Source organism: Falco biarmicus, chromosome 7, assembly GCF_023638135.1.
Source record: "Falco biarmicus isolate bFalBia1 chromosome 7, bFalBia1.pri, whole genome shotgun sequence".
Lineage (NCBI taxonomy): Eukaryota > Metazoa > Chordata > Aves > Falconiformes > Falconidae > Falco > Falco biarmicus.
The window spans coordinates 62561210-62582012 of NC_079294.1; the positions used below are offsets into that span (position 1 = coordinate 62561210).

The following is a 20803-nucleotide window of genomic DNA, read 5'->3' on the forward strand; positions in this document are numbered from 1 at the left end:
TGTATTCAGTACATCTAGCCTTCAACAGGTGGGAGGTGTGAGAGCACAGCAACTTGCATAAAACTAGGAAGTTCCCCTGCTCCCATCTTTGGCAAGGCTTACCAAACTTTTTAACCCATCACCAGATTTAACTACAGTTTAAGCTCATCTGCACCAGGGAAGGCAAAATAACTTCCAGCGTGACATGAGCTCAGGCAGTACACTTTGTCCAGGTGTCACAGAGAGCCAAGTCCTCCCCTCCTGAGGGTCCCTTCTCTGCTACACTCGCTCCTGACAGCTGGAGAAAAAAGGTCAGACATTCCCTCCAGTCCTCCATCTGCTGGAAACTTTAATTAAGTGCAGTGAAAGGAAAAAAAGAAGAGGGGAAAAAAAGCCACAACCTTTCTTTTTTTGCTTCTGCTGTCTGGAAGGATCAAGGAAGCATTTGGTGCCAGCAGAGGCTTCGAATACTCTGGAGCAGTATCCAGCTACTCTGAACAGTCCTCCCAGACTACAGATATGCTCGAGTCCTGGGGAGCGTAGCAGCACAAAAGCTATGACTCTTCATAGTCACAGACTAGACACTGTCAGAAAAGCCCTGGCCGCTCTCTGCTGAGCGACTTACCCCAAAATGAAATGAATTAGTTTAGAACCAAACTCAACTCATTTGTCGCTCAGGACTGTTCTGTTTCTGCAGCTCTCAATCTGCAGTCTAACCCAAAAGCAGATGGGAGAGCATAGCGTAAGAAAAGTTGTTCCTCTACACTTTGCTGTGTGTTTCAGTGCTTCTCTAAGCCAATCTTTCACCTTGGGGATTTGTCATGTTTTCCACTGCAGCAAGCCAGGAACACAGCTGTTACAAAACCTGCAAGACCTTATCACCAGGTCAAAATGCACATCTCGCCAGCTACCAGTGGGATGTGAGCATAATGTCCTGCCAGTGCATCAGAGGCAGGAATGACAGTTATTAACTTACAGCCACTCCACAAACACCCAATGAGGTGAACAAACTCCACTGTCCACAGAGACACTGGAGATTTTTTTCCAGTGAAGTGCAAGCCTACTTTATCTTAGTGCAATCTGCAAGCCTTCAGAGGGAATTCCTTTCACTGGCTGCATAGCAATAATTATTTCATGTCATTGTATTAGGAGCAGAGTTATAATTTTCCCACTCATGTACAGGGATAGGGATGTCAATTTAGTGTGGGTGGGTAGGGATGGTATAAGGCTAAGAATACAAGAAGGAATCAGTATTTTCCAAGCTCAGATTCAGTATCTCTTAGGAAACATGTGGGAGGGAAGACTGAAAAGGAGGTGGGAGAAGGAGGGAGCTTCACTACAGGGAAATATTTCCATGAAAATGTGAAAATTTAATAGATCCTTACTCATCTTCCCCCTGCACCGGGCTATACAAAGCATTAATTAAAGCCAGTTATTCCCAAGCATATCTGTCTTGCAGGTGTAGTCTGCCCTGCTCCTTTAGCAGAATAGTAGGCCTCCATTTATCAAGAAAGATCTAGTTTCTCTGGCACCACTAATACTCCATCCAGGCAATTGAGACATCTTATGGCCTTATACAGTACAGAATCACGTACATCTGACAAATGCAAGACAGCACACTGGCCTGTATCTCAGATTCACATTTTCCATACAGGATCGGTAACAGGGTGAATGAGACACAAGACAAAGGGCAATCTACTGACCCATAACATTGAAAATGAGACCTGCTACGCGCCCAGGGGTAACACCTGCAGACAAACCCAGCAAAAGCCCAGGATAAGCATATGTCACAACTCACTTGCCATTGATGACTCCATCAGGATTAAGCATGGGGACAATCTTGAAAATGAAACATTTCCGCAGGAGGTCAGCAATGGGATCACTGCTCACAAGGAACTCCAGGGTCCCCTTCATTACCCAACTGGCATTGCTTTCACTAGGATGAACACGGGCAGTGAGAAACACATAAGGACGATTGCCTGTAAAACATAAAAAAAACCCAAAAATAAAACCAACCCTAGACAGGACTTCTCTTTGAATAATATCTTTGCAAGTGTGTTTTATTCCTTTTTAATTAAGTTAATAACCCAAGATGTATTTTAGGGAAAATAAGTCTCTAAACGGTCCAGCCATTTACCAAAGGTGCTATTTGCCAGTTGATCCCAGGTTTGGTCCTCAGAACCAGCATGTGCTACTTTCACCCCTATCCCTCTGCTTGTTCATTCTATGACATCTTACAGATATTTACATATACCATTTTGCATGTGCATGTGCAAATTACTGCCTCTCAAAATGGCACCAGCATACTTTCTGACAATTCTTGAAAGTTCGATCTTATCAGACTTCACTAAGGTTTAAAAGGCAGCTAGAAATTATTTAATTTCCTGAGGTCCTGCTCCATTTTCAGTGTTTCACCATTAACAACTGAGAACTTTCCAAATCTCTAAGCAGATCTGTCAACCCATAAGTGTTTCAAGGACATGCAAGCTATCTGATCTCCGTCAGTAACCTGTGTTTTAGGGTCGGAATCATAACTAATCAAGTTAAACTGGTGTAATTAAAGAAAATTTATGAATGAATGAACGAGACAAGTGGCAGAGGTAGAGTACTCAAAACTAACCATCATTTTGTATCCATCCAACGAAACGTAGAAATAACGCAGATAGCCAAAGCAGGCTGTTACTTTTTGTGGAAAGACAGCTTTCAGTTTTATAGAATACAGGTGCACGCTCATATTTGCAACACTGATTTTTCAGAAGTTGCATCTAGAAGAGTTTGACTGTTTCTAGCAATACATTTGGTATGGGAGACATAAGCTGTGGGAATTTAGGGTAAGAGAGAGGATTTGGGGGGCTGTGTGGATTTTTTTTTTTTTAATAATCAAAGTCTTACTAACAGTTAATTGATAAGCTCTACTGAACCTGTTTCAAAGTAGACTTGCAAATTAACAGAGAAAGTTTCCTTGTTATCAGATATGCTATTTGCTTTTCCTGTGGAAAAAGCACCCACATTTGGTCTAGTTGTAAGTCTCCAAAAACTTTCAGTATACATATGCTTATAAAAGACCAAGTTTGACAGCAGATTCTTTGAAGATCCCATCTGTGCTAAGCGTACTCCAAGGATGGGCCAAGGAAACAGGAGTAGGCAGAGGGAGACACCTGTCAGACGCAGAAAATAAAGGGAAAGGACAAAGCAATTTTCTGTCTTAAAATGATCCTTTTGTGAGCATTCACGATCTCAACCCCACAGACTTCAGTGGAAACCATTATCTGTCAGGGCATCACAGCGATGCCAGGATAGCTTTGTCCTGCTCTAGCAGGTAACATCAGAGCCTGTGCGAGTTGGGTGACCCCAACTGACAGCCTTGGGAGTCGTAACAGGACAAAAAACAGAACCAAAGGCATTAGCAGTGTGCATGTAAACAAACGCTGAATTGGCAAGTTATACGTCTTCGCCCTTAGCTCCCAAATCTGTCCTTCAGTTTCCAAATGCTTTACAAACCATTAATCAATTAATGTCGAAACAGGGAGGTAGAACGCTGTGCTGGAAAATACAGATGTTATTAAAGATCTGTTTAGTGATTTGTCTGACAAAGGCTGTGTCTGAGCTCCGAGAATACAGGTGAAACGTCTCATTTCACAGTCAAACAAGGAACAAAACCTAACTTTTCTCCTTAACTGTATATTCTGTACAGTTCTGCTCAATATGTACATTACAGTACAATTTAGTTACATCTTTCAGGGATGCACTCAGATTTGGAAACAATCCCCCCTCGACGCCTCCGCGCTTCCTTGCTTTCCTCCTAAGCAGTTGGTGCATGCTAACAGAATGAACTGCACTCTCAGCTCAAAGAGCTCACACAGAACAGTCATATTCTGGTCCAGTAAAGCAACTGGAGCTCTGTTTCTCAATAGCCATACATTAGTCTTTTATCACTCTTACTCCTTTACCTTACTGTGAGACTAGTATATTTTGTGTGCCTATGGCACTTCTGTATTGCAAAAGATTCCTTTTGTGGACTACAAAACTGTGGAACTACTAGCCTTTCTGGGTTTTTTTCTTTTTCCAAAACTGGAGTACACAACTTCTATTCTGGCCCAGCTAGTTGTGTGTTATGGTCTACCTTAGTAATGCTCTCAAATAGCAACAAGCAAAAAAATAGCTTTCATGAAGACATGAGCTGCATTTTGCCATTTCCAAACATTTTCTTCTTTCTCCCATCACACCATGATTTAGTGCTGTTTTGCAGGCTCATTGCTGAGCTAAACTTATGGGACTGTACTGTTGTAGCTGAGAATGAGGCTCTTGAGGACTCCTAATGGACAGCAGCTGTAAATAGCACAAAGCAAAACAAAATGTGTTCTCTTTTGCAATTGATGAATACAGCTTTAACAACTCTTATCTCTTCTATATATTGAGAGAGAGAGCACGGGTTCTTGAAAGCTTCTTTCCTCAGTTAAAATAAGAAAAAAGAAACTCTAAACAAGGACTCTCTCATCTCAGAAACCCAGGAAAGTTTGCCATAATTCTGCTGATTGCAAAGAGTATGGGACTGACACAGACCTGAGTTCTGTTCTTCCTCTCAAGGCTGATCACAGTCAAGTTTGTCTTAGATTCAATGTCAGAAAAGCTTTTGGAGTTTCCAGATCTTAAAACCCAGGAAATGGGGGGTGGGGAAGAGACCAGACAGAGATCATCTACATTGTTTCTCTATGGGTGACGATGGAGGGGCCCATAGCCTGTAGGTCCAGTCCAGGAAATCTACTCCAGTTAAAGCTTCCTTTAAAAGCTCCCCTTCTGACAAGCACATCCGCAGCTCTGACATCCCATCCACAAAAGAGTTGTACCAGTGAGGAAACCACAGAGCTTGTTAATGGCCTGTCCCTTCACGGAAGCCATGACAGCCAAACCCCACACTGTGCTCCCCCAAACTGCACCCAGCATGGAGGCTAATGAAGCAGTAAATAGAGCAAAGAGCTGACGACATGGCCATAAAACTTGCTACCCTTGAAACACCTGGGAAACAAAGATTTAACTCTGTGGCAGGCAGGAGTCATTCAATCAGCATCTCCAGTTACTAATCGGCCTTGATATTATTGTGATGACTGGGATAAACATTAGAACTCGTGAAAGTAGCGGACAGGAGCACCAGGCAGCCATACTCAGTACTCCCAGCCGGCAAGCACCAGTCAAGATTTCTGCACTCAGCTAATCTGTTTCACTTCATTCCTGACTTCCAACACTCCTGTGACAGCAGTCCTGACCAGACCACCTCAGCGTTACCCAGCATAGCTTACTGGCTTACACCGGTGCCCTGCTGCCCTTCTCTCTGTGTTGTTTCAGAGTCCCTTGTACTACCCTCCCATACCCTACTGCACCTAACCTCAGTACACACAATCACAAGCTTTCTCGTATGCATCATTCCAGGGTCAGAATTGAGCTTAAGTCTTCAAAATCCTCAGGCTGACACTTAGGCAGATCCTCCCCAAGTTCTGGGGAAGCTGCCAGCAAGCTTAGGTCAGCCATTTATCTCTGCAAAGCCCACATGACACGTAACCTTCTCTGGGAATGTAAATAATAAAAAGAGAAAGCAGAGGAACCTTTTCATGCTACATAAAGCCTTATGCAACAGATCATGTCTTCTTACACTGTGTTACATGTCGACATGCCCAGAATGTAACGTGGCACCAACAGTACCCAAGGTGAGAGATTAAAGCATCACTGATTCCTCTGGCAACACTTTGCGCAAAACCCCTTTGAGTAGTAATTCGACTAACGTATCACCTGCTTCCCATGTCCACTTGTCTTTGACTGTGGATATATGCATGAAAATAAGAGCTTTGTTCTTCCAGGTCTGCTAACTTGCTGCTTAAACTCCTGCCTGTTATAAGGATCCACCTCTAGTCATGTCATCACCAAGGTTCACTAAGAGGTGACTTTGATGTCACTAATCATGACATCAGTTGGGGAAAGAGCAGCCTGAAAGAAATGAACAAAACCCCATTAACACAGCAGTGTCCCTCATCAAGAGGAGCACAGAAAGGAAATGAAATGCAGTTCCAGATGCCCTGACCTGGGCCGATGTTCTAAATTATTTCAAGCTGAGATTTGAGCTATGCCATTTGTAAAGGGACAGGGCACTGAAACAACACAGGGCTAGGATTTTGTAAGGAGCCAGAGGGAATTATATACACAGCATGTGAGAAATTCAACCTAGATCCAGGTCTTGACTGGAATTTTTCTGGCTGTGCTTCTGCACACCCCTCTTCCCTTTACCCAAGCCCAGCACCATTAAGACATAGAATTATTTTATTCCCTTTTGCCTAAATACAGCATGACTTTATGATGAACATTACGTAAATTGAAGGGTCAAGTTTACCCCAGGACATAGTATACAGAAACTGAGAAAGGTGAACTCTCCTTCCAACTTAGTTGTGGCCACTAACAGGGTATTCTGCGAGTCAAACGATGGGTAAACAGGAGGAGCAACACGTAGCTCTTCCACATGTCACAGCTGCATCCCGTCCTGGATACATCTGATATGCCCAAGGCTGCATAGTCATGCAAAGTCAAAGAGAACACAGGATATGGTGTGACGTACAAAGAATATATTACAGTATCTTTGTAAAAAGCATCAAATACTGAAATCACAGAAAACACAAGACTGACCTGAGCCAGAATCTGTGTCAGACACTTTACCCTCCTCCTAAAACTTCCAATAGTTGTCAGTCTTCCAGTTGACTTAAGACAGAGTAATTCTTTACCCATCTCCCCCCACCCCAACATTGCTGTCTCCTTGCTGACCCTGCTTTTGGTTAAATGCTCCAAAGAGCAGACACATCTTAAGACAGAGGCAAAATACACAGTCTGGCAGGACCAGCTGTTATTTTTCAGAATTATCAATGAGCTATTCCCTTCTTAAATAAGCCTATATTATATGCATTATTACTGTTAGCTATGGCAAAGAAGTGAACGTTACAAATTGCCTCAGCTGCCTGTTCTCTACCTTCGTAGCTTGATGGGGGAGTTTCAGGCTCCAAGTTGCTTGGCAACCTCCTTTTGTGCATGTGTTTTATGAATTCATTCACCTCTGAATCAGAGATGATCAGGGACCTGAACATGGGTACAGCCTGCCCAGCCTCGGTGCAGCTTGACATCCTGCTATCCGTGGTTCTTAATTCCAGGAAATCGGTAAGCAAATTGTCAAGCCCATTTTGGGCAGACTGTAAAACCCCAAGCTCTGAGGGCAGTAGGAACCACCCCTATTATTTAGTGTGACCTTATGTACAACTGAGGCCAAAGGAAACCCATGTGAACTAATTCCTGTTCAAATCAAAAGGTGCCTCTTGCTGAAGATTGGGGAAGAAACAAATCCTGTATTCAAAACTTGCTCCCATGGAAACTCTACTATAACTTTTTGGAAACTGTCTCAGTTTCTAACTAACATTTCCATCCTAAGCAAGCATCTATACCTGAATTAATCTAGCTGAAATTTCCAGTCACTGCATTATGATCCATTTTTGGATACGCCAGCTCAACATTCACCGGTGTATCCTGCCCCGCTCCGCACACCCCCTGAACTGCTCCGATAGCATCCAGCTTCAAATTGAAACCATCTAGCTGTTGCTGTCTACCTTATTAGACTGCTAATGTGAGCAACCTTGCACTTACACCGAGCAGAGGGTTCTCTCCCCAGCGCACTCCCAGGAGCACGGGCTGCTGCCGCCGGCACTGCCGGGAGCACCGGGCACGGCCTGCAGCCCGCACCGAGGCGGCCGCCTGCTCCCACCACAGCCCTGCCTGGGCTGCGGGTGCAGAGCTTATAGGGGCCGTGGCTTTCTGCTGGGTGGATGCCATTGCTCCCTGGTGGATGCCATTGCTCCCTGGTGGATGCCATTGCTCCCTGGTGGAGCTGGCAGAGCCCCAGCCCTTCCTGCACACCCTCCCATGCCAGCCGCCCCACCAGGCCCCGTCTGCCAGTGCTCCCCAAGGGCTTTTATAGGTGTGGGGGGCTTGGCCGCCATCGCTCCTGGCCCTCTCCTCAGCTGCTGTCGTGTGAGCTGCTGACTCCTGGCAGGTCTCTTGGCTCCCCTGAGGTTCCCCAGCCCAGGACCCCCTCCATGCACCATGCTGGGGCGCACCACCACGAATCAGGCCAGCACCGGAGCTGCTCGCCTCAGCTGGGGAGTAGCATTGGTTACACCACCTTTAAATCTCCTGCCATTTCTCCTGGCCCTGCCCAGGCCCCCTCAGCTGCTCCTGCAGGAACTGTGGGCTCCTGGTAGGTCTCTGCGCTCCCCTTAGCCAGATTCTAAGGGAATCAAATCAAGATGGGGGACAGCTGGTTAGGAAGAAGTACTGCCAAGAAGGATCAGGGGATTATAGCAGATGAGTTAGTGATGCAAAGCAGTCCCAAATATGGCAGCTCTCCTGGGACGAGCTACAGGCAAGGTCACAGCTAGGACAAGGAACGTTGTTACTTTGCTCTGCTCAACCCAACGAACAAAAACAAATAGCGGTAGTGCTGTGCTTACTGCTGGCCACCATAGTTTAAAAATTAAGGCAATGAAAATTGAAGAGGTCATTAAGAATGATAAAAAATGCAGAAGTCATAAGTTATGAAGAAAAATTGGAGAAAATGGGTTTTAAACTCAGAAAGGAAAGACGAACAGAGGAAGGAGATAGCCTTTACATTGCAAAAGGCTGCTAGAAAGAGACAACAATCAGATGTTCTCACTGTTCACTGGGACTAGGTTGCACTAAAAAAAATACGAATTACTGTCTATCAGGTAAGTCAAACTGTAGGGACTTGACTGCCTTCATTGGCATGCCCACATATTCATTTTATCTTCTGCTAGGTCCTTATTCATAAGGTCCTACAACAAGCCACTCTGCCACAGTGCCCAGAACAGTGTCAGTACCTAGGTGGCCATAGGCCTCGTCATTCTAGCTACCCCTTTAGAAATTTCGTCCAAGATTCCCCTCTAGTCTTCTGAAATTACCTCTGTGTCTGAGAGCTGATGGAATCCAGTCCACAGGGCACCTCAGCCATCTCCTTTGATCTCCTTGATGCAATGTGTCTGATTACTACTTAATGTTAGCCACTTTAAAGTATGTTAAATATTAGCCACTAACTAGCAACTAATCAGAAATATTTCATCATCATGATATTTTGTCATCACTTGGGCTTCTTCCCACATAGGGATCTGAAACATTTATGGAAAGTTCTTGCCTGCTCAGTTCGTGACAGTCCTGCTACTTTAAAATTTCTGTAATATAATTACCGGGATTCCTTTCATTAGTAACTATCTTCCAAAGCCCCTCTATTATCCTTAAGTCTACCAGCTCCCAGCTCCTCTGTAGGTACCCTGATAAAGAGGTTAGAAGCAAACACTAGGATCAGCTCCAGGAGTCCTCCCAACAGATTAACTAGCTAGTTGATGTAAGGAGCTCCAGATTATCTATCAATGGCAGGCAAGGATCTATCATCCCCTGCTTCTATAACATGCACATTATGGCCTTAATTTGTTCTATGGCAGCATGCAATTTCAGATACTCAAGTATTTGGTCCTGCCATGGCCTGACTATCAATCTGTATGTTTTTCAGCCAGTGTGGAAGGAACACAGATTGCCTTGCCGAGACTCAAGACTTCTGAGACATGTTAAGTAGGGAAAAAACCAAAATTTTTCAAGTTAGGTACATGTGTGACTCTTTTACCTTCTGGGTTTTTCATATAAAGGTAACAAACACTGGCCCAAGAAAAGAACCAGTCAGTGGATGCTCAGAAGACTGGAAGACACTGGAGCAGAGGTCCATCAAAACTGACTACACAGTGTTCTTATTCAGTATGATTAGAGAAGTGGCAGCATTGCCCCGGACTGTCCCATGCCCAAAAGAAGGTGCAGGCAGGAAAGAAGTGCAGACATCTGCAGAATAACTTGTGTACAGGCAGAGTGCAGAGATCCATAGAGCTATGAAATCCATGGGCTCCTTTCTGCGAGAAGGATTTTGCCTGAAATTAAATCAGGCAGGAGGAGCAGGCTGAAAAAGCTTCCATTGTCATAAAAATATCTCCCTGGGTAATCCACAGTGATGGAAAAAGGAAACTCTGATAATTTATGTGACAGTTTAATGGGATTTTGGTGACACACGATACTTTAGAAAGAATTTGCACAAATAGGACAGACAGGACTTTAATAAGGCTTCAGCTCCAAAACAGCAATATTTTCACCCCTTGCTTTTACATTTAATTCTATATACCCACCACGAACTCACAGCCCATCTATCTCATTTGCAAGGCACATTTCCACACTGTAAGAGCAAGAACTCTGCACTTTTTAGTTACGTCCCTAGCCAGAGAGACCTCTGAGTATCTGATCCCTAAAGGGATCAAGCTGACTTTGCACCTAGAGGGCAGAGCATCACTGAGCTGTGAATTTTGAGGCATGAACTGCCCTCCAGCCATGTCCCCAGTTCTGCGGATGGCATTAATAGCTTCTATACAGAAATGAAGGGCAGCAGATGGACAGTCTGCAGCAGGAGTTGATTGCAGAGGGGATGCCCCCAGAGCACACTCTAGGAGTAAATGGCTTTCACACTGTGAGTAATGTCTGGACCCACATCTCCTGCTTATGAGATACAGCCTTTACCCCAGTGTAATACCCCATACCCTTCACTGCCATCACTTTGAGAACAGGCACAGCAGCAACAGGAATTGCTTAGAGTACTAAACTAGGGTGAAGCCAGGGTTAATGGGATGTAACTTCACAAAGGAACATTTAGGCTGAATATCAGTGAGTTATATTGAAGAGTCTCCCCTGTGGAGAGGTAGAAGTTAATATTAAAACCACATTGCCCAGAGCACAAGAAGCCATTCTGTACACAACAATCTTGCACTAGCTGGGGACAAATATAACCCAACAGGCATTTGTTTTCTTTGCTAATTTCAATGGTTCCAGTTCTGAAGCCCTTGTTTTTCTGAAAAAACTCCTTCTAGAAACCTAGGTAGGAGAGGAATGATAAAAAACTGTGTGAAGATCTCAATATTTTTCCCAGTCCTTCTGCAACTGCAGCAAGCTAAGATCAACCTAGGACCTGCACTGGGGCCTGTTAGCCCTAAAATGGGCATGGAAAACGGAGAACCTGTCAGTGTTTTTTTTCATCACTGGGAATAATAGCCAAATTTAACAGGAAAATAAATTAACTGCTGTGTAGTCCTTCAAGGTTTCCTGCTCTACAAAAGACAAATTCTATACTAAAGAGTTCTTTTGCCCATAAACTGTCTATACAGAACAGATTTAAAACACAACTAATGCCACCTACGGCATAAAGCAATGTTTATTCTTAAATATGTGCTGTGTCTTTAAGAGGCACAGATCCATCTCTGCCTCTGACTTGAGGTCTTCCTCAGGGAATGACTTGTAAGAAATAAAATATATTAAAAGGAAGTGCAATCAGAGGCTTTCATTATCAAAGGGATAAAATATCAATTTTTGTTACGATAAAAAGCATCAGATTGGCTCTGATGGGAAAAATTAAATTCTTATTCTTCACTTGATTTGATATTTATCACTCCATTGCTCCAGAAATATCCTGGCAGGGAATGTTTCTTAAAAATTTTCTCCTGCAGTAAGCAAGCTATGAGAGTTTTAGCTTGTATGTTTTGTTACGTATGGAAAACTCAGGAGAAAAAGGAAAGAAAGCAGACAAGTCGACAAAAGACATCGTCTAGCAATTCACTGTGTCAACAACTTCACAGTAAAGGCCCTTCTGCAGGTGCACCTCGTTTGTGGCATCACTAAATTGACTTTTACATCATTGCTGTCCAAGTCTATCCTAAAGTTTAAAACTGCATTTCACAGAGCTGACCCCAAAGGAAATTCTCTCTTTCTACAGACAAGAAATTGATAAGGTAAAACTGTCTCCCAATTTTGAATAATGAATCTTGTCTTGGTGACAAGTTCTTAGCTGAACTCCCCAAACAACTAGGCAAGAGAATGCAAATAAGGGAGCAACATAAAAGCTCTTTCAATTGAATCATCATGACAGCAAAACTGATATTGGCCCAATGATCTTGTATCACGACATAAGCAGCACCACTTTTAATCTTCTAGACTATGTGACACGTTGTGTAAAAGACGCAAAGTAGAGTTGGACTAAACTGAAAGTATTTAACAGCAGAATGACACAGAAATATCTTTAAACTAGAAAACTATCCTACTGTCCACCCCTGAATGGTACAGCTTCCTGCCTACTTTAGCCTTGACAAGAAGCCTACTTCTATGTATAAGGTTTTATTTTGATAAAGACCAAAGCGGGAGGCACCAGCACTTCATGTCTACAACATGATAAATGGAACTTCTTTTTTTTAATTCATACCAGTAGCTGATCTAGTATAGGTGGCAGGTCCTAATCTCTATTTCCCTACGGCCCTCCAGTACCCTCAAAACAACACAGTGTTTTAACATCTTGTGTTCAAATCTCAGATCAAGAGCTCACATTAGTTGTTTAGGCCATAAGTAGAACATAAGTTTCCCAAGGAAACTAATAGAGATGAACATTGAAGTTCATAAGCAAGCTCATACTGTATTATTTTCAAGCAGTTCTACTACTGAAATACCCTGAGGATGAAGAAAGAATCAGGATCATATAGCATAATCAGAATTCCAGAATACTTGACAGAAAACTAGGTGGAACAAAATTTGCCACTACATAAAATAGATAACATGCAGAAATTTCAAGCAGCACGTGGTAAGACACTAAGCAGTCACTGCCTAAGTCAGTAACAAGTTCTTCCCTTCAGATGCTAGCAAAACTGTTTCTAATGAATGATGTGTTCCTAGATCAGTCACTATGGGGACTGAAACATCAAGCTAGGAAGACTAGTAGTCTGGTTGAGAAAAAATATTGCTTCTTACAAGTAAGACATTAGGAAGGCTAGGGAAAGGAAAAAAATGTTCTTTTTCCCCACAAGTTGCTACAAAGCACAGAAAAAGCTACTTGTGAATAAAGGAGTCAGGCTGTAAAACAGTTTTGGCGATCCCAGAAGGAACACAAGTAGAAGTAAAACATGAGATGTCCTTCCTCACCACTCCATGTATCATTGCAAAAGTGGGAGTTTTCACACAAGAGGTTTTGTTCTTTATTTCATAGTTTCCTAAGTGATATTCAATTTATTAAAGAAAAAAAAATACCCAGAAGGTTCTTTTAGGCAAATAATTTAACAGCACAAGTAACAGCTGCTAATCAGTTTGAATTTCTGATGTGCATTGTTGTACAGACTAGCTTCATGAAGCTAATACTGGGGTACATTTCCTCAGTCCCAGTGCCTTCCTGCATTTGCAGCCCAACATTTCCCCAGTAGAATTTTGAACTTTTCCAACTGCTGCTGTCACAGAATCCTCAGCCATTCTTTAGAGCCTGTACAATCCATGGCATGAGCTAGTTTCTCTCACTTGCCATAAGAAGCACTCATATTGAAACCATTATATTTCAGAGCTTTCACTGCCACTTCATCTTCCGCTCTGTAAACTATCAGAATGCTTTTAAAAGAAACAGTTATTTAAATAAAAGAAAAACCCTGTAAATCATGGTCATGACAAGCTAATGGCTAGCATTGAAAAGATGATTTATCTCCCTGTTATATCTAACAAAGCTTCTTATGCTGATACCTTGTTTTCAAAATATGAAGAGACTTCTAATGGATGTTTTCTAACTGCAAGAATATACAGATAATGAGAAATACCTTACATCAAAGAATAACCTTCACCTGCCATCTAACATCCCCATCAACTCTCAAAATCAAAAGTTGTTCTTAAATTATTTTTGTTTTCTGTACTATTTAGTGTGCCTCCTTCATGGATGAAGAAATCAACTATTCAGTTTCACTGCCTGTTTGTAAGCCAAATTAATTTTAGAGTTTGCATGCATTAGCTGCATGCTTTAATTTGATTTATTTTATTTGATTTCTCTCTATTAAATTACATTTCAGGCAGGTTAGATGGCCTCACAGGGAGCATCTCACCAGCAACACCCTTTGTGCAAACAGCAATTATTTTATCTGAGCTGAGCCTAATTTCAAGTTACATCTTCATAGGCTGACAAATAAGGTCATGGTATCTGCATTGCAAGTGATAGCTCAACTGGTGAGAAAAGACCTTCGACAAGCTAGAAGGTGGGTCCCGGGAATGTTCTGATTAAAAGGGTACGATATAGGGTATGAAATTAAGCAAGTCATCACTGATGGGCAGGAACACTGTTTCAAGTCTAGCTACAGACATGCTGCATAACTTGCAGGTCCATCACCTATGTCAGCACAGAAACTATAAGCATGTCACTACATTTGTATTGCTCGTTCACTAAGTGCTAAACACAGAGAGAACAGGGATAATGAGGGCACCGCAGCCACTGAGACCCCAAAGTCCTTCATCTGTCTCTTGCTCATTCTTTTGCCTCTGGCCAGTTGCTCTTTGTGAAGAACAATTCCCATGTGTTGAGTTGTGCCTCACGGTGACCCTCTGGCTGTTGTTTTTGTGCCCTTTTAAAATGCTTGACAAAACTGTCACAGAAGGAGTTTGGCATCTGGAAGCTGTGACAGACACAGTATGACCTGATTCATAAAACATAACTAAACAGCTCGGGCTGCCAGAGGCCAGGATTTACAGGACTGCGTTTCCAGAACGGCCTTCAACGCCTGCTCTACTAAATGCACTTTCCCACTCTGCCGCAATACAAACTCCTCAGCTGCGTTAGGGTGACCTGCAACACTGAAGTGACAAAGCAGTCGAGACACTAATCTTGTTAGAGCCTACCCTGTCCACTGCTGGTCAGGAAGGGGAAGGAATGACCCCGGCTGCAGCTGCACCTTTTACACCAGGCTACAGGGGTAGGGAGCACTACAAAAAACAAGAAAACGTCATTTTTCAGAAATTCCTCTAGCACAGCAAGCACAAAGGAAAAACCAAGTCACAAGATAGTTTCTGCTACATTATCCACTACAGCCTCTTTTTTATGATAAAATCCTCCCTTCATTCTTATTTCTGGCAGGTGCAGCCCAAGCCACAAGGAATTTAAGGACTTCCTGCCCTCCTATCGATCTACTTCATCTCCACTTCAATCATGAGTTACAGTCTTCTGTTAGGTGCTAAACCATGGGACCTAAACACCCTTTGGGAGACCTGCCAAGGTCAGTCTGATGCCACCAATAATGAATTCCATCTCACTCATCCTCTCTCGAAACACTTCACAGACTGAAGATTACGTGTTTCAAGTGTATTCCAAGTGTAGAAAGCAGGGATTTGCAGAAAAATCAAGGAAGTTGCCCGAGAATAAAATACAAATCAGTCACAGAGCTGGAAGCTTAACATCCATTTCCTAAGTTCCAGTCATGAAGTATCCTGTGCCATCCATGCTCACCCAAGAATTTCTACATAATCCATTACTTAAAAGCACTCCTCCTCTTTTCATTAGCCGTGAAAATGAATAGAATACTATACCCTATATCCTCTCTCAGTTGTGTTAGATGTCCTATACCATGATGCTACAACACAGCTCCCATTTTCATTCTGAAACCCACCCACCCTTCCTAGAATTAGCACTGAACACATGCATTTGCAGAATGCTATCATATTCCTGCATCCATCACTATTACATTGCACTTTCAGTCTTGGGGAGAAAGTGAAAGATGACACAAAAGCAGTAAGGGAAGAACAAGGAAAGGAATTAGGAAGTTGTAGTAGGCGTCTCTGGTTTTCTAGAAAAATAATAATAATAATAATAAAAGTCTAGAACATTTGGGAGACTCAAAAGAACACTCAGTGATGCCTTCTAATGTTTCCCCCCCAAGTCATGCACAAGTCCTTTCTTTCTCCGATGTACCCGTTCCAATTTATTCATCAACTCATAATTACCACCTGTACCCCTGTCATGTTTAAATAAAATTGGCAGAAAGTTTTGTTAAATCTCATCTATTTCAAAGACACAGAAGCAGCACCTAGCCCAGGCTAAGCCAGTAAAATCTTCAAAACAGTTCATTAAACAAATTCAATGAAGAAAGAAAAGTCTTGTAGAAAGAATTCTAAAATGGCAAGAAAAATAACATTTTTTTTTCCTCCACAGCTAAGTAGCACAACAATTGCAATTGATAGAGCAAATTAAATTATAAATGTGCTGGTGATTTGATAGATACCATTTTCTGAATGTCACTGAAAAAACGCCTTCTTTGGGAAACAGAGTTAAGATCTAGAACAAGTCCTGTTGGTTCTGGGGCCTGATTCAATCATGCAAAGTTCATTAACCTAAAGTTAAGACTGAGCAGGCAGAAAAATCATGGAACTTCTCTAAAATGCCACACACCTTAAGAAAAACTCCTGACAAAAACAGAAAAGCAATTCATTAAGAGGTCTGTTTACTGGTTTAAAAGGTAGCTGGTGACTTCAGAATGCAACCTGCCCCCCCTCCTTCTATTTGGAAGGCCAAAAGACATAAGAGATACATTGACTAGTACTGTTTCTTCTGCTACCTAATTCTTCAAAGTCGTATATCAAAATGAAGCAGAGGAAATCAGAGAAAACCCAAAATTACCTAGAATGAAAGAGACTTGACGCACCTATCTTTCTGTCAGCTAAAACCCAATATCCAACAGCCACATAATAAATGCCCTGGAATGATACAGAAGTCCAAGTTTAGCTCTCTGCAAACACTGGAGCACTTTGCTGTATCTACAATGTCGCTCGTCAACTAGTCGGTCTTATCAGCACATTTGCAGTCTGAACATAGCAGCTGTCTCCCCTTGTTTATTAGAAATTTCTATTTCTGCATTAGAAACAGGTGGGCAAGCTCAGAGAGCTAACAAGTTTGTCTTTGATGTAGAGATGGACAAACCCTCTCATTAACAGAACAGCATTTAAAAATCATTATGAAGTATTTTTGATCCTATTTCATTTTTGTATTGCTGTATAATTACAGCCCATTAATGACAAATACTTGTTTCTAAAATCTGTCAGTTATAAGACACAAGAAGTGTCAGCCTGTGGTGTCTGCAAGCTACTAGTTTCAATAAATTGCTGTACTTATTTTTACGGGTATAAGATTGGCTGCATCAGTCACATAGCAATGGATCCTGTTCTCCAATTAGGGAAATTAAACTCAGTTAAAACAGGTTAGGCAGAAATCTGCATAGACCCTCCCAGCAAAATCAACTTACGGGTGGGAATTAGAAATAGCAGGTGTTCAGAAGTACAGATAAAACAACAGGAGAAAAACAAATATACATAGTGCATTGCAAAAATGCCTCCTTGCTCACTATTGCTCTCAGGCAGATTAATATTAGGATCATCACTGAGAAATACCATTTACTACATTTCATGTGAGCGTAGACCCCCTTGCACAGATGTGGGCAGAGTAGCTGAACAAAGTATCTGCTTGCAGCTCTGGCAAACATGCGGTAAAGCTGCTCCCTGCAATCCAAACAACTCCAATCATTTGTAACACATGACAAGCTAGGTCAGCCTTTATCAGACAAAAATGTGTAGCTTGGAACATTAAATCCAGAAATTGGATCGTTGTTTTCCAGAAAGTTTTGAAAGCCTTGAGGTATCAGGTGAATGACTTTTCTATTTTAAAGTGAGCCGCAATAGACAGACTCTCCAAACCAGTCAGCCAAGACTTAAAAGCACCAAGAAACTTCCCAAATTAAAAGGGTAAAGGTGAAGACAATATGAAAGTTATAACACCACCCACACTGTTTCCCAACAGTCTGTTAGTTCTGTGTATCGAGGAAGGGTTTGCCTATGCATAGCAGAAGCTTAATGTTAGAGTGAGAAACGCAAGATTCATAGGATCGTGAAAAAACACGTAAGAGTAGCAAGCAGCCTTCCCTGCTAGCACAATGCACTCTGGTTACTGTCACAGCCTAGAAATTCTTTAAATCAATCTGTGCAAGACAACCTTCTTCCCTTAAACTGTCCCCAAGCTGGGTTCCCAAACTAAAAGCAACGGTTTGCTAGCAGAGTGGCAGAGCCCAATTTTTGCCCACTCTTCCCAATCTTTCTATCCAGGTCCAGTCAAAAAACAGTGTGTTCCCATAAGATCATCAGAAAGCAATATGTACATAGCTCAAATCTGTGTATCAGAACAGTCTTTCTGTTCCAGTAAGGAAAAAATATCGAACCGGAGACAAAAGCTACACCGTACGACAGCGAGCGCAATTGTCTGGGTCTGACAGCAGCTGGTACACATGCTGTGCTCCGTGAGCTTTCCAGCCATGGATTACTCTTTCACAAGACCAACCTGCCAGCTGTCCTGCCCCTTACTCCCTGACCACAGCTTGCCTAGGAGTTATCGATGAGAAGGTACAACCAAACAGAAAGGAGAACAACCGGTCACTGGGACAGCCCAGCGGCTCATCCCCTCTTTTTCGAAGAGTGCTTCTCCACTGCCTTAGAGCAGACAGGGCAGAGAAGACAGGAAAAATAATTTATAAAAAAAAAAAAAAAAACAAAACAAAAACAAAACAAAAAAAAACCCCAAAAAACCAATCACACACAGGCAACACCTCTACCATTATAAAACTCCCATTTCTTACCTTACAGCAGGTTTCTATGCCAGAGGCTATAGGAACCACCTTACTGGCCTTTTATTCAGGGAGCAAGGGTGATCCACAGACTGCCCCAAAGGAACTGATTTAACACAGGTGTTAAGGGCAAACCAAACTACCTTCAGGCCAACCCACTTTATATCCTGCATCAGCAGGTGTTCCACACCTTGTAATTTGTGAAAAACAATGACCTGTGCAGTAAGACACGTGACCAATTGGGCAATATTGTGACCAGCTGGAAAAAAAACCTTCCCTGACCTCTGCTTTTACCTTGAGGCACAAGTATTAACTTTTCACCCCTTAGTAAGCACGCTGCTCGTAACAATATTCAGTCTCTGCAGTCCATCTGACCCTAAAATTATGTCCTCCTTCATAGAGCCCATCTCTGTCACATTGAGAACAGATTTAACTCAATTCAAATGCTTCTCAGGCTAATTTATACAGTACCACATTGACCTTTTAGTGTATGCCCCACAGGACAGTGTGTGACTGGAATTTATGGCCAGGCATGGGAAATGTGCAGCTCACTGAAATACAGGAAGTTTGTTGGGGTTTTTTGTTGAGGGTTTGGTTGGTTGGTTTTTTTCATGCCATGATTTGAAGCTGATAACAGAAACCTAGCAGCAATTCAAAGCCTGTTCACCATTTGAGGGAGTAAAAGCTGCCTGGGGGCTCTGGTGGGCGGTATTTCAATACCTCTACCAGATACTCAGATTGGCCATTGGAAGCACATCATCTGCAGGTTTGATCCGATTTTTTTCCACCTAAGGAGAAAAGATGATGGTTTTTTCTTCCCCTTCTGTTAAGGCAAGAATTTGGGTGATGTACCACTCCTGTGGAAGCTTGTAGCTCCACTGCAATGAGGCCAGGGCACTGCGGTGTTGCAAGACAGGTGTGTTCCCAGCAGCTGGCTGTACATTTCTAAAGCAATATAAGGAATATGTAAGACCAAACTGTTTTCGGTTTCATTCATAATTTTCAATGCCTTATAACAAAAATACAAGTAGTACCAGGCTCCTGTGAGAAGACACTCCTGAGACACTTGACAAACCAATTACAAATGAAAATAATTATGACTAAGATATGTGCTGGTTTAGATTTTCAAGATGTTTAATTCATTAGCGTATCAGAAAAGGCTCTGATATTCTAGAAGACTGGAGCATAGCTGGTGCTAAGCACTACTGATGTTCTAGCCCAGGTCCATACCAACCAAGACAATATTGCTAACTTACGTTCCAGAAAATGCTGCTGTTAATCAGAACATTTCTTTTCTGGAAAGGACATGCAAAGGTTATAGGTCTCTTGGGACAAAGACAAGACTGTTATAATTCAAAGAAGGAAAGGTAACAGAACAAGTGCTGAAGAAACAGCAGAAAATTCTGTAGCACTATCTCCTGAGAAGAGGAAGGGATTAGAACAAATCTCCAAATTCCAGAAGGAAGGTTATTTAAAAAAAGAAAAAAAGGCATAAAACTAAACACTACAGATGAATGAAGAGCAGCCACTGCAGTACCAATTATCTCACTTCAGACGGCTGTTCTGCTACCATGCTGCATAAGACGAAGGGTGGGAAATAAAGGAACATTACCCTAACATTACTTTATCCCTTTGCAAAACACACTGTGGTGGCTGCCTAAGCTTCAAGGCCCATTTTTGGTGTCCTTGTTCATTGTTTTCTGTGCATTGCTTGCTGCCTTGACTAATTGGATTCAATATATTAATACATGTTTGCCAAACTCACAGAAGGCTGACCATAGTGTCAAAGCTGTGCTGGCTGAGTCCGTTCCACCAAATGCTGGGATTCAAAGAGCAGTTGATACATCATGAAAAACTCTGGCCTCAGTCTGCAGCCAGCCATGTGTCTGTCTCACAGATTTAATCTTCTGTTCAACCAGCTTCCACCTTTATGGCAGCAGGCTGGATACTCAAACAGGAACATAGTTTTGCAGGATTTTGTCTGCTCTTTTTCTCTATGGGCTGCCACATTGTTGTGACTGGGATATCAGAAAGAAAAGAGAGATGTTTGAAATTAAAAGACAACTCAAGATATTTAGAGCACACTCCATAAATGTTGCCTATCTGGAGATCATTGTTTTGGCTTCAGATGCTCAATAAACTGCCTATTCAAGTGGAAAAAAGAATTCGTATTCTCAATTCTGTGATTACTTAACACTATAGAATACATGACAATTTGATTCAGCTTTCCTTCACTACTGCATTAAAACAGG

General features: G+C 42.3%; 1 protein-coding gene across 1 annotated transcript in view; it reads right to left on the minus strand.

The window, feature by feature from the left end:
- AGBL1 (AGBL carboxypeptidase 1) overlaps positions 1–20803 on the minus strand; it is a 273140-nt gene that overhangs the window by 174959 nt on the left and 77378 nt on the right. The window contains exon 18 of the mRNA XM_056347385.1: positions 1778–1958. Coding sequence (XP_056203360.1) covers positions 1778–1958 — 181 coding nt within the window. The remainder of the gene's footprint in view (positions 1–1777; positions 1959–20803) is intronic.